Here is a 22,291-nt window from a genome sequence, read left to right as displayed (position 1 = left end):
CACTCGATGTTAAATTTTCGTGGGGATTATAATACTGACTGTTACTAAAGATGTTTTTCGAAACCGGCTTTATTTCAACTTTCGAGAAAAACAAACCCGCTGACGAAATATTTGTAAAGCCAGAAATCTTTCCGCCGCCTGTACATGTATGTACCCATGTAAAATGTATAAAAATTACTGATCGTTTTTTGGAACAATATACTCATGTACCTTATATGTTATATTCCTGCCGGAAAAAAGAGAAGTTCATTAATTTAACGGCTGTCAAAGATTTTCCAATCAGCATGAGTCATCTGTTTCCCGTCATTTCGGACTTCCGTTTTGTTTTGTCTGACATCCGTCATCATGATGTGAAATTTTTCATCAGTATATCCTTTTTACTTTTTCCTAGAATATAAAAAAAAAATATTGACGTATTTTCTCATCAAAAATGAAATTCTCGTCTTCTTAAACATCGTGAGAGCGAACTTTCCGTCTCAGTTTTACGTCTACGTTGAATGATAAATTCTAATTGAAAATGACCGGAACGGAGCTCGTTACCACCGTAGATCCGCATCTTATTCCCGGGTGAGAAATTTGTTGCGTAATTAGTGCATATATATACATATATATACACATATATACACATTCATTAGCGCATCAAACCTTGTAAAATATACCGCATAAATCGCACATTTAAATGTTTTATGAAATTCCGCACCGTTATTTTCATCGCGTGTAATTCCGTTGGAAATAAGTTATACATACCTAAATGCATATTCGTCGCGTGGGCAATAGCTTTTATCACATCTTTGAAATTCCAAGTATGACTGAGGATTTATTCTTCATTCGTATTTATCGGTATGTAGTGATATGTTAACACGAAATCGGATACTCGTTTCAAGAATACATTATTAGCATTCCGGTTGCGCTCCAAGGCCTTTGATTAAGGTAGCGTATTAATTATTATGTGGGAAAAAACTTCGTTGACTCTGTTAAGTTGATAATTTTAATTCATGCTTGATTCTGATTCGTACATGTATCTATGTTACTTTACTTATTTCACCCTGTTCTTGCCCAGATACGCCGGATTTTGTCCCCAGTATCGTTACAGATGTGGCGAAACCTACGGAAGCCAGACGCACAAGCTTTTGCTAGATCCGACGATAAATCATGCCGAAACCCTTATTCTTTCAAACCGTACCACCGACGAATACCAGGTTTAAACATTTGTCGACCCTTTTTCACGCACGAATCTAAATCACGATTCCTTCACCTGGTCATTGCTAATTTTACCCTCCAGAATATCGGTACTTAGAATTTGCATTACACCATTGAAGGTATAACCGATACGGTAGTCCATTAAAATAAAATGAGTCTAATAGAATCGATCTATGCAGTTGTCATTTAAAAGAACAGATAATTAACACTATCATTTCCAACGCAGGTTTCGCGGCCTCCGAAAGATGACATCGACATTGTCAATACGAGGTTTAAAAGAGGCACCCCAGTCTATGTTCATCCAATGACACCTGGCTACGAAGGTATAATAATTTTACCAACACTGAGAAAAATTCAGTAAAACAGGTATCGTTAAAAAACTGTTTGAATATATTGTTGGAATTACGAAAAACGAGGTACGCCTAACCATTTTGCACTATCGTCGATCCTTTTTTGGTAATTGCAACGCAAAATCAGTTTCTTCGGTTTACTCTACTTTTTTATTTAAACAAGGCTTTAACGTCAATTTATTCTTGCACAAGCGTTAAATTTTCGCAACAGTTGCAAGAAAATATAGTAACAATGACGATAATGAGAAAGAATAGTAACGGAGACTAGACTTTCTGTGTATGATCTTTGCAATTATTCTCACCGGGTTTAATGACCACCGTGCGGTTACGTTGCAGGGTTTATGCCAGGTCTGAACGCGAGTCATGGGCAAAGATATACCGTGACAGCTACGGAAGGTATTGCCGAATTTAAGCGTCAAGAGATCCAGAACAAGGAAGTTCTTAATCAGCTCCAGAAGGTCGTCGCGGTGCAGAGCGGACGCGGAGAGCCGCGTAATCTTGAGGAACGTTTGGTGGGTACTGCCGCGATTTTAATCCGTCGTGATTGTACGAGTTACGAGAGAATTAAGCTCAAGTTTATCAGTAAGTCGAGTCAGTCACGACGAGTAGGATGCCAAAAAGCAGCATCCCGCTTTGCAGGTTCTTCCAATCCTTCCTTAAACTTCATTCACACTTGATCGAGGTTGCGGGAAATTGAAGCAAGGACAAACAAAATTATTTTTCATCACAACGGTTCCTTTTTATTCTTGTTTTTATCGTGCGACCGGTATTTTACATGATAATTAATATACCGATGTCTATGCGAAGATAAGATTATCTACCTATGTATAAATTCGTCTGGATAAAATGAAAGATAATTTCTTATACGATTATCTCTGCAATAGATAAGACTAGACTCGAGTTGACAAACATATTTTCAAAGATATGTTTCTTTGGCTCAAACAGTCAGTTTTTTCAGTAAAGAAGACCGCGAAGATTTTCCTTCAGAAATACGTTTTTAGTGAATTATGTTGATTGTTTTCACAAAATTACATCAAAGTCTCAAGTCCGAATTGCCACATCTATGTTCCAGTAAACAACAGTTTACGTTGTCCTCATACTGGGAATTTATAAATACATATGAAGATAAACAGCATATTTATCTAGATGAGTATGAAAGATTAAATATATTAAATTTTGTGTACAGGGTGAAAGATGAGGCAAATTTACCTAAGATGATTAAACCTTTGATCAAATTATCTAGGTAACATATAAAAGTGTATCTGACCTTTTTAGTAACCGCAATTTTTTAACGATAAGCAGTCAAGATTAAGAATAAAACAATTAATCCTTTAGTTGGAATGAAAGACGTGGCTTATAAGACAATATTTACCGCATAACACGCGATCAGTTATAGCGTACAAGAGAAAGTCTTTTGGGATATCTTCAAAGTTTCTTAAAGTATGTGTAAATAATATTTGCTTAGCATGGTCACTTTAAATGACTTTTTGATATTCTGCCAGAATAATTGTGTGCAAGAAATTTTAAAACGTTCATTAATTACTCGCATGTTTGCCAATCTTTAATGTCTCTTGCGTCGATCCGGATCCGTAAATACGTAACTGATCATACCTTGCAATAAGCAGCATAGCAGCACAAATACTTTGGAGACGATTTAAAAATTAGATATTGTGTAATATCAATTTAAATATCGCCAAGCCGGTTGATTGACACGAATGACGCAGCCGAGCGAATAAAAATCATCGGGGAATTAAAGCGATACGTTGTTTTAATAGTCAACGATCCAGAACAAGCCCTGCTGCATGTTGATATTTATCTTTCGCGTTAACATAAATATCTTGTCGTCCGTGGAAATATTTCTTGTACAAGTTCTACCTGTACGAACTATCAATGTAGTTGAAGATGCCCTTCTAAACTTTGAAGAAATAGTTAACGTGGAGAAACTTGCGTAAGCTGTCTGGCACAATTCGGTGATCTTCAAATTTGAAATGCTCAACTAGTGTGACGAATATGATTTCAGCTGCTCGAAAGTCAGTTTAAACTGCCCATGCTGTCGGTCCGTCCCGATTGTGTCGGTGTAATGAGGAATTTACCGGTCGACGAACAATGCGAAAGACCCAGAGACCACGCACCTTCACCGTATTTCATGAATAACGATAATCCTGGGAAGTTCTTTGTCAATGGTACGTTATTGTATAAAATAGCCGCATATTTCAACTTGCTTTGCTCTCTTCGATATCGTCATTCGCTTTTTGTCATTTGTCTATTCAAATGTTCAAATTGATCGCATCTCACTTCATTCACAAATTGACGCAATTTTCACGCGTAAAAATTTTTGACCATTAAAATTTCGTACAAATTTTCATTAACCTTTTTCGTAAAATACAATTTTTTCAATAAAATAAAACGATCTGAATATATCACCACTCGGATAACTTAATTAAAAGCAACGCGTAGTCATGGGTCTTATTGACAGTGAAAATCGGATGAGATACTCTTTCGTGCGAGAGAATGCCAGATGTACGTTAACGATTTTTTATCAGCTTGAGAATGATGAATTTTTGTATTCTGTTCATCATTTTTTCTTCTTGTTTCTTGGTGCCATCTGATAATCCCAGTAATGTTTAGTCAAAGTATGGATGAAGGGAAATTTTTATTGCTGATGGTTCTTCACGCAGGCTACTCGGGACACATTCCCTATGGTTACGCACACTTTGGCGCGTCAAATTCAGTGATGACGAACAGTGCACTTTGCGATTTCACCTCGAATTACAGACGAAGACAGAGCACAGAATGGGCGCCAGTTACCATTTCTCGGCCGGATCCACCCCTCCTCATACAACCGACTGAAATTTACCACAAACACGTTGGAATGATTCCAAACTACAAGGGACACGTTCCTGGAGAATCATTCAGGTTCGAACTGATAAATTCTGCCGATATCTTAGCCAAAGATTGCGAAGATACAGAATGGTGAAGTGCAAATTTGTTATTAACGCTACCTTGCGCTGCTGACGCACGGCTATTGAGCGGTGATACAATTGCCAAAGAAACCTTGAACACCGTTCACTCTTTTATTCATTAGCATTTAGGCTGAAAGACTGTGTGTATCATGAGTGAATTTTCAAAGGGTTTATGGTTTGTACGGGAAATATGTGGTGATCGCATAGCTTCAATTTTTGAGACTTTAGATGTTGAAGTTCGTATTGACTGCCTGCAGGTTTGGAAAAACATTCGGAGCAGACACCAGGGACGCGAAGAGATGGCTGAGAGGAGATTTCGCGGTTTAAGAAGCATCCGGTTATCATTGCTGATTAAAAGTAAGGGAAAGAGGGCAATAAATGTTTTTAAAAAGACCCTTGACAATTGCGTATTTTTGTTGCTGTTTCTCAAAATGCAAGGAATTAATTATTTTTAAAGGTAAACATTCTTGTGGCCATAGTCACATAAAAATATACAAACTTCATATACATCGGGTGAAATTTCAATTTCAGTTGGCAATCCTGTAAAATTAGATCTAATTTTTCAGTAATTCGATTACTGTCGCGCTTTCCACTCTTTCAGAATTCTGGCTGCTTCTTGCAAGTTTTCATCTCTCTGTAAAACATTGTATTGTCAAGTTGAGGACAAAAAACATTTTTATTGTAAATTAATTCAACCTAAGTGCTAAACGAATATTCTTTCTCTCTAACCAGCTGTACTCTCTACAAACAAAAACAACCAAATTTGAACTATCATTTACCCATCGTTTCGATTTTCCAAGCACTAATAATCTCACCTTTATGAAGCAGTATCGTACATTATCCTCGCCCAAATGCTTGTGTTCAGTGCTGTAAAAGGCAGACGGTGGAATCCCCTGCAGACCAACATTTTTCGTCATCCATTTAGTGAACTTATAATCCTTATATTGGTCTTTTTCCGTGGAAAGTTCTACTTTATCTGCTAAAGCTGTCCAGTTTGCGATCATAAAGTAGCCTCCTTCTGGTACGGTAGGGTTCATTCCGACCTCACGTAAAAACGACGCCATATAGTCTCGTTTCGGCAATAAATCCCTTGCCAAACTCTCAAAGTAACAATCCGGCTGACCATACCTCGCGATTTCCTGCTCGAACCCGATAGCTATAGCTTCCTGCACAAAGTAAAATAGACAATTTAACACGACGAGAATAACAATAACTTTCAATTTTAAATGTTTACATTTACCAGTCTTTTTCAACAAAGGTTTTCTTGAGATACCTCGTCGCCGAGGTTATCCGAAAAAAATTTTTTTTTACCTGAATAGTAGTAGCGCAAGTGTAGACTGTGTTTTGATGAACAATTTGTAAATTGTAAATTAGGTTAGCTGGTCCATAAGCCCAGCCAATTTTCCAACCCGTCACACTGAAGGTTTTACCCGCTGATCCGATGGTAATAGTACGCTCGTACATACCGGGCAGAGTTGCTGTGGAATATGAAAATTTTTAACAATTAATTTTTAGTCAGAGAAACATATCCTGGAATTGATTCGTAAATTTATGCCTCATTGTTGACAATGAGCAATCCTACAACTGAATTAAGAAGATATTCTCAGGAGTGATGGTGCAGTTTTAATAACCTATTCTAACATGTTCATTTGGCTTGTAAACGAGCCATTCGTACACCTCGTCGGATATTACGATAGCATTCCATTTCTTCGCCAAGTCTGCAATGACCTGTAATTCTTCCCGTGTAAAGACTTTGCCAGTGGGATTGTGAGGAGTATTAACAATGATACCCTTCGTTTTTTCATTAAATAGTCCTTCTAACTCTTCTTTATCTAAAACCCAGTCTCCCGAGCTTATATTTCCACTTGTTCTTTTCTGTAAACATAATGTATTAATATAGATTTTAACTTGTAACTCTGACCGATATTTTGTTTATATAGTTATTATTCAAGTTATTTATAAAGGTTTCATCTCACTGGCTTCAAAGCAATAAATCTCGGAGTGCCGCCGGCTCCTAAAATCATTGGCTCGTAGCAGTCAAAGAAAGGTTCAATGATAATCCATTCGTCGCCAGGTCTTGTGTGTCCATGAATTGCTACAAAGAGCCCCTCGTAGGCACCAGAGGTAACTAGAATCTCACTGTTGGGGTTCAGATCACGGTTCAAAATTCGTGAATAAAGTTTGCTCAATGCATTGACCAGCCTTGGGTGACCCTAGAACAATGAATACGACATTTCTCTAAATGATATTTTAATTTTTCCAAGAATTTATTACAAGGCTTAATTGACACTATTACGCAGTTAAGCACAGTTATCTGAATCAAAAATTTATATCACTAAAAAATAAGAAATTAACATTTTTCAATGAAACTGTAAATCACTAATTAATAATTAAACTACTGGCAGTTTCTAATAGATACAGCATATGCTCTAAGTTAATAATGATAAGACAAGATTCTGGGGAAGAAAAAAATTGAGAGGAATAATACAACTACAAACTAATATCTAGAGGTCAAAAGTTGGACGAGTATGACGCTTTATTAAACTATGTTTGCTAAAGACTTGTATGTTGCAAAATATTACTCTTTGTCTTATCATCAATGTTACGTCACACGCATGAATTGGTAGCAGTCAAGATATTATTGCTCTTAATAAAAGTTTGTTCATCGTTAGGCTAGATTAAGTAACAATGTAATACTTTGAATAACCAAGGCAAAATATTGGTTTATTTGAGAAGATCTGTTAAAGGTTCTGACTGATATGATTACTTACAAAACCCCTGGTATATTGATTCAATAATGGATTTTCTGAAGTTGCGCTTGCAGCTAAAGCTTTGGTTACATTTTCTGGTGCATGAAAATCGGGAAATCCTTGTCCAAGGTTTAGCGGCTTATGTTTAAGTGCTAGTTGAATATATTCCACCCTAAGTAAAATACAATTATTTATTTCTGGAGGAAACATAACTAGAGATAAGAAATAAAGCACAATTCGAAATTTACCAAACTGATTTTTCTGTTCCTATGAAACGTTCGGGTAGTGAGAATTTATCCATCGCCGCTTTGCTGTGAGACTCGTTCACTTGAGCAAGAGCAACAACTGACGGTTGAAACCTGTAAATTGTTTTGAATAGACCCACTCTTGCCAGCATCTGTAAAAGAAAGAAGCATCAACAAAAGCAAGTATCATTATGATTTTCATATAATGTAAAAATGTGCAAAAATATAAATACGAAAAAATTACCATAATATTTGCCTTCGCCTAGTCAAAATGCAGAAAAACAGAAATGCAACACAAAATGTTAAATGAAATATTTGCACAAGGTATTGAGATGATAGGTTATTTTTTTAAAGTACAGTAACGGTTAAACTTCTCCACTTCAATTGTATTTTGATATTTGCAGGGTGTTAGCGCTTGTTGTAGAGAAAACAATGAGTAGCAATAAAAATAATGATAAGCAGCTTACATAATTTATTAACTATCAAACACAAGGGCGGGAAGAATTAACGTCCAACAATGCCACCGGTTCGGTACACCAAACTTTCAGCCTGTGTGCTGTTAATTATGCCAAGCGGTGTAATTCCTTTTCTATTGTTTAAGTTTTAAAAACCTTATTTACTGTTCTATAGTTCCAAAAAACAAATGTCGTCTGCTGCGCGACGACCTTTCGAATACTGTCGAATACCACGTTTCACGCGTTAGTCGTTAATGGCAGATATCATTCGATCATTTTTTTAATTTTTTTTTTTGTTCTCGTTTATTATTTAATTCAAGCATGCGTCCAAAAAGTTTTTATCGACAATTCCGCGTCGTTTTGTTGGCTGAACTGCAGAAAACGTCATCACTCGTCACTTGCGCATGACCTTTGGCACGCTTTGGAGACGGCCTTTAAAGTTGAAAGTTAAGTGGAAGATTCAAATGCCGGCGATGTTTCGTTCCAATTAACAAACCATTCGCAGAAAACTATTCGGAAGGGTACTAATAACTCTCTTTAAAATCCGTTTTACTTCCAATTACATAACACATCTGGTCGCTTTTAATCAACTTTGTAAACCATCGATTACATTCACCATACAATACATAGGTTACACACAGTCATATTAACGTTGACCGAAGATTATATCGAAATTTTCCCTTGTTGTCCATAGTTTATAATTTACTTATTGCGAAATATACAACAGGCGCTACTTGAAATATTCTTACCAATAATAATTTGAAGAAAAATCTATTCGATGCCATATCTTTTTAACCTCCACTTCGGGACAGCGTTGATATTGAACTGAGAATCATTATATTTTTTCCGGTCCGGGTCCTGATGTGTATACAGTAGAATCTCCATTGTTCGAAATATTCTGGTCCCACTCTAGCTAGCTCGACTAACACGTACTGCAGATATACGCACAACCTTTGAGGTCATAACAAGTATCAATTATATTTTTCCATGACAGGCTCAGGTAATAGAGACTAAAAGTCGCCGTAGCTCGTACAACACGCGTTTATTTAATTCCAAAATAAACTTGAATAATCGCGAACCCCGATGAAGCGGGCTCGAATAATCTAGGCTCTACTATATCTGACCTAACTTTCACTTGCCAGTTAAAGCAAGGCAATTTGTTGATTTGAATATGTTAGCCTCCTGATTAACGATTATTTATTGGAATTTGCAAGGTCTCATTCTTGTACGTAATCGCAATCTTGTAAAGCTTTAGTGCAATATTAGAAAAATATATTTTGGAGGATCACAGAACCATGCCAACTAACAATGTAAAAACTTCGTATCAATTTAATTGAACGTTTCAACGTTCCAGCACAATTTTCTGTATATATTTCGCCCCGAATTTATCTTTAATTTGAGATGGAGGATAAACAACGTTGTAACAACACAACGATGGAAAAAGAATCACGTGCAACCTGCAGCAGTTCAATCTAAATAATAATCTATAAAGATATTAATCAAATACTATAAACTTGCGGAGGTGAGCTGTCTAAAATAGATTCTTTATATTAATTTTATCGAGAGAAAGCCGTATCTTTAATATTTAATAAATTATTATATTTGTCAGATATGAGGATCCCTTTAAACATACAAAAACAGAAAATACTGAAATCATGAACATGAGCTGATAGTCTTATTAAAAAGAATCAATTTTCGTCCCAAGACGAGATTTAATTATTTTATTACAAGACAGCATTGCCGCATTGACAGTACAGTTCATTGCTAAAACCACAGAACATCGAAGGGGCATTATTGACTTTGCGTAATTCAAATGCTGCGCCAAACCACTACCGATTGTAGTTCTGACACGAGCCGAGGTGGCGCTGCTATCTGCGTCCGTGCTGCTAGCCTTCCGCCAATCGTATATCGTCATTCAATTGTCAGCACCTTGCGTTAGCGTTTCGTCGCGTTTGTGTTGTGGGTTATTTTGTGAATTTATTTTTCGTAGTGATGTTTAGTGTGGTGGAAAAATGTGTACTGGACTCGCCGCAGTATTCTTCGAAGATCATCAGGAATTATCCGCAAAACACGTTGGTGGTAAGTACCATCAGAATTGAGCCGTATTAAAATTTTGCCGATCTGCGATATCGCCTCTAAAACTTTGCGAACGGGTACGAAAAGGGAGCGAATCAATTTTTACTTTTAATTATCGTTTGAATATACATTTATTAACATTATATTCAATGTATGTAATGACACAATAGTGTACAACGTTACATTATAAATGACTATAAACAACAAAGTGATTTAACGTCGCAAATAAAAATCGTAACTACATTAGAAAAAAAAAAAATACAACTCACAGAGATTAACGAACGTAATAATAATAATAACATCGTAATTACGGTATGTCAAGATCATTTTTTATACCTACATCAGATCTTTCTATAATTTACCAATTTGATCAATAAGGAAAATACGTTGCCAATTAAAGAACTCACTATTTTTATCAACAATTAAGGGCGAGAAAGAATCGCACTAAACAATCGTTTCTAAATTACTCAATATTCAAATGTATTTTACACGTAATGACGTTCAACATGAACTCTAAGCGTTATTACAATATCGGACACATACGTACACAGATAGATGGAATGAGAGTCTTATGATTCATTTGTCAAAACTTGTTTCAAGTTGGAAGAGAGATCTTGTATGTGATATCGATTAATAGCTAATAATTTTTTGATTATTGAGGAACAAATTGCATGCTGCAATGATCAACCATTAGACATATTGAACGACTTTACAGCGTTGCATTATTCAAATAGCTAGGTATAATGTATATCACAATCAGGAATTAGATTGCGCCAGACCTTTAAAGCTCAAGTACGAATAATTTTGTTATACCAAGTTATTTATCTTTCCCAAGTCCGAAAGCTATTTTGCGTTATATTCATTTCAGAAGCATTTATTATTACCCTTCAATTTATCTATTCATATATTCATTATATTCTGGACCAAAGTTACGAAGCGAGACGTTTTTTCTTTTCTTTCTTAGATGCCAGATATTGAAGTTGTTTTCAGATGTGGCCATCTTAAGCTTCTAACCATCTCGTAGGGCTATATAGCCTCGTAAGCGGCATCTATTCCTGGCCTTGTTGCCGCTCCGTTCAAAAACTCTTCCAACTCGTCGTGTTCTCTATTCCCATCTTTTGAACGTCTAAATGATCGTTTCTTTCTTTTTTCCAACTTATCCGACTTCTCCCTGTCTTTTTCTTTATCTTTGGATTTTTTCTTTTTTTTCTTCTCTTTCTCTTCACTCTAAAATACATAAAGCAGATTATTTTACTTATCTATTATGTTATGGCCAATTCGCACACCTTCTAATAGGAAAAACTTATTGCCAGTCAGGAATTCAATCTCAGTTGAGTAAAATTGAAGTTTCAAAAATATGTACAATAAGTACCTTCTCTTTGAGTTTCTTCTTCTCCTTCATAACCGGGCTGCTGTTATTTGAGCTCATTTGTCGCATACTTGTGTTATCCAGTAGTTCTAAGTGTACGTTTGAGCTGGTCATGCTGACGTCTAAACTCTTATCGCTTAATTCTAGCCTATCTTTTTTTGTACTTGTACTGCTGACATCCTCTCCCCCTTCAGGACTCTGTCGCCACTTAGAATCTTGGCCTAACCAGGTGTCAAATGCCTCTGCCTTTATTTCGTGCAAGTCACCGATTTCATAATCATTCACTATCTGTAATTCGGGCTCGACAGAAGAAACTGAGTCCCGCTTTGTTACAATCTGTCTATGTTTCTCTGTATTTGTATCAGCCTCTGCCAACGAATCTCGTTTATGTTTTTGTTTGATTAATGGATTTTCAGTAAGTATTAGTTGAACAGGTGAAGGATTTTCGTCTGCAGATGACAAATCATCTTCGTAGCCCGCGACAAGAGGATTTCCCGTCTCAGTATCACTAAAAAGTATTCGAAGATTAATATTCTTGAGATCTTAGATAGATACTTACTAAAAACCACCGAAGAGTAAAGAATTAACTATCGAAGACTTTTTGTTTACTCACCTCTCAGAGTCGGCCTGTGCTTGTTGTACTTTTTGTGGAGTTGCTTGGCTATTGTCATCCAAGAACGACCTATCGAGCATTCCATCATCTGGTACAAAATCCTCAACACTAGTTATTGCATTATTTGAGTTTGTCATGTTTGTTTCCACTGGTTTTTCAACTTCTTCATCCTTCTTGCCAAATATTTTAGACATAAACGACTGTGATCTTTGGGTTGAATCTCTCCTTTCTAAATTATCGGCCGCAGAGTCATCAACTTTAGTCACTTCTACTTTTGGTAATGGTTGGATATTTGGTAAAGTCGCCGCAGCTTGTAATATCTTTTGTGAAGTTGCAGAATTTTCCAATCTCGTCAGCGAGTGTTCTTTCTTTGGTTGAAACTTAAAATCAATGTTTTTCACTGGTATGGGTGTACCGCCGCCAATAGGGCCAATGGGACCAGGCATTGATAAAGATCTCTTGACTTCCGAATTTAAACTTGCAGAACTATTTGAGGGTGATATTTGATGTGTGCTTAAAGACGAAGTTATATTTGGCGTCAATACAGATGCAGATACAGAATCGGCAATAGCACGTCTTTTGTTCACTAAATTATCTAAAAATTTGTTGTAATCCGCATCATCTCCATCTTGGAATAGATCAAGCTCTTGGACAGTAAGCCTTGTTTCTTCCTCGTTCGTATCTAATTGCTTCAATAATGTCTCGCGTTGCAATTGAAGAAACGGTAAATTGAAAAATTTGTGCAATAACTTTAGTCCAAAACCATTCCTCATTGACGACTCCGCGTATCTCACCTGATAGAAATAAAAAACCGATATATTACCATGTATCACGTATAATAGTATTCTATGAATATCGAACTTGTTCTAAAATTTAAATATAATTCAAAGTGGTTCTTGATAGGTGTGCATGTAGTGCTACATCAATATCTTTCCCTACTATTATAAGTGTAGTAAAGAAATGACTAGAAACTTCCATTCTTTTTTTTAAACAAAAACCTATAAACCCAGATACTGTACTTATTTTGATCTAAACCGAAACTCTGATGTTGTTCTGAGGCTATATGGTGGAAAAAAATCCACTTTAGTGCACGATGAAATCTGTTAAGGAATCAAGCATTTACCTGAGCTGTTCTTCCTTGGAGAGAGTCGATAAAATAAGTAACATGATCAGGAGTAACGGTTCTGTGATGAGACATGTCGCAATGATTGCCTAAAACAATGACGGGAATGTGGCTTGGTATTTTAGGGAGTTCTCTTTGAACGTAATCAAACGTCCAAGTTTTTGTGATATCCATCATGACTATGACTCCGTTCGTCCCTTTGTAGACGTCTAAAAATTCGGCGTCCAACGCGGGTTCCTCAATTACGTGCTCAGAAGGAGCATTGTCCATTTTCAGTCCGTCCAACTTCCGGCGTCTCCTCCCACGGTCCACAACGTCCCAAACTTCCACCTTGACAATGTCGTCGGTCGCTTTATAATTCCACTGGATACTAGCTACTTGTATTTCTTCGGTCGGTATATATTCTTCGACAAATTTCTGACCCTGCAGTCTATGGAACAGGCATGTCTTTCCCACATTTCTGTCACCCTTTATTATGATTTTCACTAAAAGCCAGAAAAATGTGTGCAATTTATGAAAAGCACAGAGAACAAATGAGAATCATTATGCAAAGTTAGAACATCTCAGGTACAGATTTTTGAGCATTTTTATTTCCATTGTATTTGACGATAAAACGTAAGACACAAACACTGATCTTTTCCGATGCCTTTAACAATTCCAAACATATTAAATATCGGGTCATAGTTACAAGATAATACAGACTTCAGGAAACTGTTAGATGTTAGGAAATATTAGTTCGCAGACTAACGGCTCTGGAAATTGTCTTTGGGAGAATGACAAATTACAGTTAAAGAATCATTCGGAGCGAATGCAGGTTGCGATCTTCAATGCTATGAAATCTGTGATAACTATTCTCGCGCTTCTTATACCTTGAATAAAATTACTTACTATTATACTGTACACCTTTGGCAAACTTTCTTTGCAACGTTGTCGGCATCGACTGATGCGCCGGCCTGGGAGACACATTTCCAGGCCCCTCAGACTTGCCGGCTAACCTTTTAAAAGCGGAAAACATATTTCTCTCCACTTCTTCCTAACGATACCGTTCACCTGTTTGAGTCGGATTAAAGTTTTAGGGAATATCTGTAACTTATGAAAGATTCGTCAGAACGGGTTACGAATTATCTTACCAAATAATATTGTCAACAAACGCTAAGTTTGCATTCAATTTTGACATTTTTATTGGCTAGGTTAGGTTACACGCCTTATTGAATTTGTCAAATCTTGTTGAAGTACCGGAATATTTGTTAGACTTTGATGTTGTTTTTCTCGCAGATTTTTCCTATCGTTTGATTTACGGCAACTAACTGTTTGATCAATATAAACTGACACGGCGTTCGTACAAATCATTAAAGTAGTCGCGTGTCTCTGTCGAGCACTCAAAAATCACTATCTATAATATAATATCACGTATTGTTTCAGACAGACAAATAAGTTTGTCTTCGTATTGACTCACCGAGAGATTATCCTGTCTTTCATAGTCTGCATAATATATGTTTTATTTGAATATAACAAAGCAACTTTTATCGGAGATAGTTCCAGCTGTCAAGTAACAGCTGTTTCTTTTATTTCTTTTTGTTTTACCCGAATTCAGTTGGCAACACTAATTGCGAAGTACCCGGCAACGGTGGCGCTTTTTATTTCAATTTATTATCATCGATCTCGATCATCGTTAGATCGATAGTAACCAGTTCAAATTTGATATTTAGCCAATTCGGAATATTCTGTTTCACAGATTATAATAATGCAGCGTAAATCGGCATGAACTGAATCAACTCACGTTCAGACCCTTTAAAAGTTTGAATTAACATTTATTTCAACGTCGTAATTTGTGGGAAAAATTTGTTTTTTGACCGTGTAACTGTGTAGATATCAGTCGTTTATTTTTAGTTTGTGTTTTTTCGCACGGTCATAAAATAGGGATAGATCACCGAAAGGATCGATTGACGGGTTGGGAATGAAGTACTAAGCTGAAAATGATCATTTTTGCTTGTATAAATAGTATGTATATTTTTTTTATAATTTTAATACAATACATTCTAATCTTGTTGCCGAGAACTTGTAGGTAACATTTTCCTAACAAATGTACTAAGCATTATTTAATTCTTGTTTATGATCACTTATATTTAACGTTTTTTTCATGTTATAAGATACAAATCAGGTATAAAAATAACGTTAGGATTGCCGTACAAGATCGCAAAGAACCCAATTATGTTTATCAGTAGCCACTTTACCAAAATATTGATATCCCCTATAGTGATTATTAAGATTTTCAAGGCTTTATCATGGGTTATATGGCTATGAGCTACTATCGTGAAATCGATCTGACGTTGAATGAATATTCAATGTAACAGCTTCGAATCTATACCACTGCAGCAATTACTATGAGCGTTGATTATGTAACGACAGTCCGTTCATAATTCATGCAATTACAGTTGAACAAACTATAATCATGATTAAGAATCGCACATATCAGATTGTATTCGTAAGATCGAGTTACGGTAATTGTGATGGTTGAAATCATTGAAGCATGGTGCGTGGACTTTCAAATGAAAACATATCCAAATCGTCATTGAGCAATTGACTACGTTGTTGCATCATGGGAATTTTCAATTTTAAAAAAAATCGAAAATACCAAGAAATTAATTAAAATTATATCGGCACAATAATTACTCGACGATTATGACCTATTTAACACTGGAATTAACGCTCACAATATATAGTGAAAAATTACTCACTCAATCCTCATATTATTTAAAAGTTTAACGAAAATAAATTGACTCTAATATACTTGGTCGCTACAGTGGAATTTTTTTTTAATGCAAATAGTTGATATTTTTTCACCTGGTACGAACACATGGAACGTTTTTTTTTGCGGTGATCATGGATCTACGTTAAGATTTTTAACTATTTTATCAAAAAAATATAGCACGCGATAAATAACATTTCGTTAGATAGCCAAGGATTTAAATTAATTGCTTTTATCATTTTACAGAAATGTTGTTCTATTAAACATACCAATTTTTAACGGACTTTATACTTAATTATTTCATACATGATTCTATGAAATCTACCTAACATCCATTATCATTTGTAGTGTACGTTCTTATCATACACATTTTTCGCATTAATTGATTTTTTTTTTTCAATTTTTTTATTCTTTAATGCTGTTTTCACGTTTGCTGTAAACACGGACCCTCATTTTAACACAACGTAACTTAGTGCACGTGAATAAATAGATCTCACCAAATTCATAAATTTTGGAATATAAAAAAATACTGTTTTCTTCTGACGAATATTATATTACTTTTAACCTAAATTCAGATTTTATGAGAAGAATAAAAGTAAAATCACCTAAAAATATTGTATATTATACATTGACAATTTTATAGAGAAGAAAATTTCAGAGTAAAAAAAGGAAAATATGAGTTAATACATTAAATTCGATAGTTGAAAAAATAATGATAGCGATATAATATTCGTTATTGAACAAAGCTTTATCCCGTGCTTTTATTGATTATCAATAAAATCGTTTATACTATATCATTTAAGACTAATTAACAAATTAGGTGTAGCTTAGCACACTCCCGATTTATTTATTCATTTTTCTAGTTTCAACAATAACAGTGGATTTTATATCACAGTATATAAGTATAAGGGATATTCAGTGTTTACTTCTCGTTACTTTGGATATGGCAAATATGAAATAACAGTAAAAATTACACTAAAAATTGTAAGCTTACACTCTTTGGGGTTAAATGCATATCACAGAGAAAATTTTTCATCTTTATTTATTCTCTTTCTTTCCACTTTTTTTTCACATTTTCTATCAACTGGTGTAAACCGGGAGTGTGCGAATTTCTAATTCATTATGCATTCGTAATAGTTATTACTAGAGCCTGGGTAAATGTGTATTACAAATTATAAAACATGTACGTATAATATAAACTTAAAAAACCTAAAATATGGGGGAAAAAAAATATAAAAAATAGAAACTGCATTTTCTGGCTCCAAACATCTTACTTTATGTAGAAAACCAAATAAGAAATAAAAATGATTTAGTAAAAAATATATATTCACGTATCAATCCAGGCCCTAGTTATTACACACTAAAAGTATATCAAAAAACCACAAACCCATAGCCAAAACCAAGATCAAATTGAAGCAAAATTATTATTACAATGTATAATTTTTGAGTATTATTATACGTATCAAGCATACTGTACAATCGTAAGCCTAAATACTCTGCTGCGTTTGACTACTAGCTTGAAATCAAAATGTTTCGAACTCATAAAAAAAAAAGCAACAATAAAAATGCATCAACATGCGATATGCAGAATGACATTAAGCATAAGGAGAAAAAAAAAAAATTTCTTCTTAAAAGAATACACGCCTTATTCTTAATTGTAATCACATAAAATCATTATCTAATAGTGGTATCAACTTAGTGTTAAAGATTCACAGTGCAAAATAACGCATATTTTATTTTTCTATTATATTTGTTAAATAGAGAGTGTCCATTTTTTTTCACCACTGTTAATCACGTGCTAAGTTAGAACTTTATAGATTTCTAATTTGTCATGGTAAATTTAGATAAAATAGATAAAATTTAGTAGGACCCGTTGATATTTTTTTTTGCTCGACTTTTAAAGAAACATACCACGATGACACAGAATGGTGTAGACGTTACAGCGAAACACAATATGACCAATATGTATTAAGCCATTTGTGTTCATGTACTTTGACGTTTTTCCCATAAAGATGCTCTTAATAGCAACGAGATATTCAAATTCTATTCGAGAAACGAATTCCATGTATGGTAAATGTCTCGACAATTGTTAATTTTTTTTGTATTATCGTATTAGTGGTAATTAAGTCGTGATTTATATATTTCTCCCGTGTCGACCCGAGTCACATTAAATCTAGAATAATATATTCATAAAATGATCTAAATGCGGCTAATAAATCGATAAATAATCAGAGCTTTATCAAAAAGGTCAGTCTGTGTGGGTTGTCGACACTCTACGTTAAAGTAAAAGATATCTTAGGCAGTTGTAGTAATTATTTAGTCTCTCTATCATTAAACTATGCAGCATTAATTACTCCGATTATCATATCATTTGAAACCATGGCCAACTTCACTTTTTCCAGATAATATCTTTTTTTCCCCATTTTAATTATAATCTTTACATAGATATATCTTCGAACTTTTTCACATATTGATACTCTTTATCATTCATATTGTACGAAATAGAAAACACGGAATCACTTCTAAAATAATTCTTGATTCTACTGCTATCTGCCACAAATGTTTCTGTCCAGCTATAAGCAAATAATGTATACAAGATAATTAAGAACCTTGAAAACTCCAGACACAAATTAAAATCGATAGTATGAAGTGCGTAGAAAATTTTGGACCTTGAAAGAACAAAATTATACAAGTATTTCTAATGTCGCAATAATAAATTGTTAGGTATTGTATGTGCAGGACAGATAAAGATTAAGAATTGGAAGATGAAAAATATAACTTCATTTCCAACAGCTGCAAAATGCAACTGACTAACCTCTCGTGATTAAATGCCATTCTCATTCTCCAGGGTGATTTGTAATTTTATAACTTGTAACACACTGATGTATTATAGCCAATTTGCGTACGTCTCTTGTTCCTGATGTACATTGTATTTTTCCTTTTTTCTCTTTGGTTGGTGTTGAGACATTTGTGGCTGTTAGAAAAGGTTAGGTTAGAAGGATATCGTTGCAAATTAAAACAGGGACCTTGCAAAAGCTTCGATAATTTTTGGGACATTCTCATCGAATCCACAGATAGTGAGAGTGTTTTTGTCGTCATCGCTATGAGGTACCATTTGTGCAGTTGTCATCGCACAGGTTACTAATCTATAATGAATGTCAGAAATGAGTAAATTGGTGAAATGATAGAATTTTATATGTCATGTGTGACAAGCACTTACTTTGCATTTTTTAGCTCCATTTTGCTTCGATACTCTTTGATAGCTTTCCTAGGGTTGTCAGTTCTCGCTCCATTCCCACATCTTTTGTCAACAACGTCGACTACGTTTATAAATACGTCGATTTCTTCACTTTTTTGAGCTGCCCAAATCATTGGCTTTTCCAAGTTAACCTCCCCTGTTGGCATTTGCTTCATTTTCTTCACAATTTGTCCCAATGATGCATTTTTATTCAAATATACAATATGAACACCAATATTTTTGAAAGTTGCCACTGTTACATTGTTCTCACTCCGAAGAAGGCACAGTGCTATCAGACATCCTGCTTCTGCTGAGCTGAGATTTCCACACCGCCATGCAGAATTGTCTTGCATAGCTTTGCTCATATCTATTGTAATCATATATCGAAGACCTGTTGGTGCCAGACTCTAAGATGGAGATAATAATAAAGCATCAATCTGCGTTTCCCTGATGAGCAATGATGTGACAGAATTATACAACTTACATTAAACGAATATCCAAGTGTTTTGTAAAGAGCTTCAATAATTTTTCTTGTAGGTTTTGGCGGTGGAATCACTGATCTTGCTTTGGCTTTTCTGGCCTTCTGTTTTTCGTACGATAAAGCTCTGATAGAGAACAAAAAAATTGGTTACAAAAAATCTGTTAGTTAAATTTGTGACTAGCATACAAAACATATCAGATTACATACGGGCCAGATTTTTCGTAATTCTTAATTGTGATCAGAACCAGAGCTGGGTGAATCTTTTCCTTGAGTAGCTTCTCTTGGTTGCAGATTTCATCAACTACTTTATCGACTGCCGCGCCAGTTGGTTCTAGTATTCCAATGTTGTGCATTCTTTGGAGATTGTGAAGCAGCATGGTTATATTCATTGTTGGTATCAATGAATTCCATACCTGATTATATCGATTGGCATGTCAATACTTTATTCCCAGTTTTATTAACATTCCAAATTAATGTCTGCGAAAGTTACCTCTTCAGATTTCAGTAAATGCCCAGGGACATGATCCAATGTAAGATTATGAAGTTCTAGCAATCTGCCAGCCAATACTTGATCTTCGCAATGTTTAAAATTTTCAATTTTTTGAATATACTCAATCACTTCGGCAGCTTCCGGTTTATCGCCAAAATCTTTTATCGTTTCTTTCAACCCGAACAATACGTACTTCAGAACAGCCTTCTTTGCTGTTTTACATACAAAGTTGATACATTAATTATTCATGCATGATACTGAGAGCATTCGATTATTGCTTGTTTAGTCTCAAAAGGACCAAAGCTGTTGGCACTATTCTAACAAGTATGAAACTCAATTGTAATATAAATGAACCTGAATAGTGTGGATTGATTCAAATTACCAATATCGTCTGTTTTGGGATGAGATAATTTCACAATATCCTTGTGAGTCCAGCCATATCTGCCTTTGCATCCGGTAACACACTTCGCTAAATCAAGTGCATCTTTGGACAAGTACCACTCATTTACAGCTTTTCGCCATCCGGCACCCCAACCGTGTTTCGGTTCCGGTGCGCTCTTGGCTATTTGAGAAGCAAACTTGACGAACAGAATGAAATGTTGCGGTGTTGTACAAATTGTTTTTATCGCATTGTAGGCAGCGTGGCGCAGACTCTCGTTCTCAGTTTGTCTGGCACATACTGCCAGTGCAAATATCAAAGTTTCTGAATTTTGTACCAGTTTTCTTTCAAAAGCCTGAAAAGGAAAATGACTAGAGATAAACGAGTATTCATATGTAGCTCAATAATCAGTATTCCCGTTGTGTCTAAGAAATAATTAGAAAAACATTGATTAACAGATATAAACTATGTACCTTTTTAATCAAGTCGATTGCTACCAATGGGTTCTGTGTTTCGGCTATTTTTTTTATGGACTGAACGCGACCTTCTTCATAATAATTGTGAAAAAACCAATTGCCTGGTTGATAATTTGGGTATTCTTTCCCGACATACAGATATTGGCAAAGACGTACTTCAAGTTGAATTAGACTATCTCCTGATAGCGCAGGCTCCGCCATATTTATTAATTATACGTCAATTCTGTAAATCGATTATTATCGTTGTTATTATTAATTTAATAATTGTTTTTCCATGTAAAACATTTCTAAATCCATGTAATTTTTCTGCATCTTCCACTGGTGGCCAGAAAAAATTTTTATGGCATATATCAATCGATGTAATGCTTTTCTGTCAATATATTATACTTAAAATACGTGACTGTTGATTAGAATATTTATAAGCTGCAAGCTGTAGAATTTACTCATCGAAATACCTCTAAAAAACATATATGGTGTAGATTAAAAGCCTATATCAACACAAGACTTTTACCCTTAATACGTGTTTTCAAAGTTGAACAAAATCGATGAAGTAGCGGATCGTGTAACATATTATCTAAGTAGGAAACGTACAAGTCGAATCCAACCCAAATTTCCACCGGTGTCTAAATTTGAAGATATTCAATTTCGGAGTAACAACAAAAAATGTCGGAAAAAAAGCTAAGTGAGCTGAAAAGAATCGTTGTAGCACTTTCTTTTAAACACCGTTTAATGCATTGTCAAAAGTCAGTGCAATTTGTGAAATGATATACGCATACGCATCAAGTTTGGATGAGAAAAATTTTGATTAAACATTCAATTACAATATATCTTATCCATTACATATCCGGCGTATTTCCATATATGCATAGCCGCGAGCTGATCGTGGTTAGGTATTCAGTGAACAATGTAAAACGACGTTACGACCGTCGAACTCGTACGTACTTCGTACTCCGAAATGCGAAATTGGCGGAAGAATGTGGAATGCGTTAAAGAACCGACACACTCACGCACGTAATTCCAAACGCGTAACCGCAATTACCTTATAAAGCGAGTTGGAAAAAAAGAATGAGACAATATTGATACGAATATGACATGACGTGACGTCAGGATTCCAAGCGAATTCTCTTCCTCTCGTTTTCAACAGGGTGCTGAGTGGCTGAATCATTCGTTGGCTAATGCTAAAACGGTGTTATGTTCTTGTCGTATTACCAGAAAAACTAACGGTTACCTGATAATATCGGAAAAATGTCTGTAGCGCTGCCCAAATACGACCATACAATATTTCCTACGGACAACGGCACGTCAGTTGCGATGTTTGCACCATAGACTTATAA

The 22,291-nt window shown here is 35.2% G+C and overlaps 4 protein-coding genes across 12 annotated transcripts; 1 reads left to right on the top strand and 3 right to left on the bottom strand.

The window, feature by feature from the left end:
- The first annotated feature begins 438 nt into the window (after window positions 1–438).
- Window positions 439–5,555, top strand: LOC107218045 (UPF0605 protein CG18335-like). The gene is made up of 7 exons (XM_015655791.2): window positions 439–567; window positions 1,061–1,199; window positions 1,427–1,523; window positions 1,887–2,062; window positions 3,571–3,733; window positions 4,229–4,466; window positions 4,771–5,555. The coding sequence occupies exons 1-7, from the start codon at window positions 518–520 to the stop codon at window positions 4,838–4,840; spliced, it is 933 nt and encodes a 310-aa protein (XP_015511277.1). The 5' UTR covers window positions 439–517; the 3' UTR covers window positions 4,841–5,555.
- On the bottom strand, window positions 4,910–8,862 carry LOC107218044 (kynurenine aminotransferase). 3 transcript variants are annotated; one of them, XM_015655787.2, is made up of 8 exons: window positions 8,713–8,862; window positions 7,512–7,660; window positions 7,285–7,435; window positions 6,490–6,726; window positions 6,145–6,388; window positions 5,825–5,991; window positions 5,329–5,679; window positions 4,910–5,147 (listed from the first exon to the last, which is right to left on the bottom strand). In XM_015655787.2, exons 1-8 carry the CDS (start codon window positions 8,746–8,748, stop codon window positions 5,088–5,090), a joined length of 1,395 nt encoding a protein of 464 aa, XP_015511273.1. In that variant the 5' UTR covers window positions 8,749–8,862; the 3' UTR covers window positions 4,910–5,087. The 3 variants fall into 3 exon arrangements, with proteins under 3 accessions (XP_015511273.1, XP_015511276.1, XP_015511275.1); XM_015655790.2 differs by lacking the exon at window positions 8,713–8,862 and adding an exon at window positions 8,129–8,277; XM_015655789.2 differs by lacking the exon at window positions 8,713–8,862 and adding an exon at window positions 7,976–8,247.
- A 1,356-nt stretch (window positions 8,863–10,218) lies between these two features.
- On the bottom strand, window positions 10,219–14,725 carry LOC107218051 (rab-like protein 6). 4 transcript variants are annotated; one of them, XM_015655800.2, is made up of 6 exons: window positions 14,601–14,725; window positions 14,033–14,227; window positions 13,145–13,629; window positions 12,022–12,815; window positions 11,412–11,916; window positions 10,219–11,266 (listed from the first exon to the last, which is right to left on the bottom strand). In XM_015655800.2, the coding sequence occupies exons 2-6, from the start codon at window positions 14,157–14,159 to the stop codon at window positions 11,066–11,068; spliced, it is 2,112 nt and encodes a 703-aa protein (XP_015511286.1). In that variant the 5' UTR covers window positions 14,160–14,227; window positions 14,601–14,725; the 3' UTR covers window positions 10,219–11,065. The 4 variants fall into 4 exon arrangements, with proteins under 4 accessions (XP_015511286.1, XP_046590969.1, XP_046590970.1 ...); XM_046735013.1 differs by having other exon boundaries at window positions 14,033–14,233; window positions 14,601–14,719; XM_046735014.1 differs by having other exon boundaries at window positions 14,033–14,194; window positions 14,601–14,719.
- Window positions 14,726–16,227: 1,502 nt separating this feature from the next.
- On the bottom strand, window positions 16,228–22,290 carry LOC107218049 (60 kDa SS-A/Ro ribonucleoprotein). 4 transcript variants are annotated; one of them, XR_006903483.1, is made up of 8 exons: window positions 20,955–21,180; window positions 20,485–20,836; window positions 20,103–20,314; window positions 19,820–20,025; window positions 19,616–19,736; window positions 19,114–19,538; window positions 18,709–19,039; window positions 16,228–18,466 (listed from the first exon to the last, which is right to left on the bottom strand). XR_006903483.1 is itself a non-coding variant. In XM_046735017.1 (8 exons), the coding sequence occupies exons 2-8, from the start codon at window positions 21,156–21,158 to the stop codon at window positions 18,907–18,909; spliced, it is 1,653 nt and encodes a 550-aa protein (XP_046590973.1). In that variant the 5' UTR covers window positions 21,159–21,180; window positions 22,186–22,290; the 3' UTR covers window positions 16,228–18,906. The 4 variants fall into 4 exon arrangements, 3 of the variants coding, with proteins under 3 accessions (XP_046590973.1, XP_046590974.1, XP_046590975.1); XM_046735017.1 differs by adding an exon at window positions 22,186–22,290 and having other exon boundaries at window positions 16,228–19,039; XM_046735018.1 differs by adding an exon at window positions 21,997–22,173 and having other exon boundaries at window positions 16,228–19,039.
- Window position 22,291: the final 1 nt, after the last annotated feature.

This window comes from Neodiprion lecontei, chromosome 3 (assembly GCF_021901455.1).
Source record: "Neodiprion lecontei isolate iyNeoLeco1 chromosome 3, iyNeoLeco1.1, whole genome shotgun sequence".
NCBI lineage: Eukaryota > Metazoa > Arthropoda > Insecta > Hymenoptera > Diprionidae > Neodiprion > Neodiprion lecontei.
Note: the sequence above shows the minus strand (reverse complement) of the source record. Positions and strands in the feature narration are given on the sequence as shown.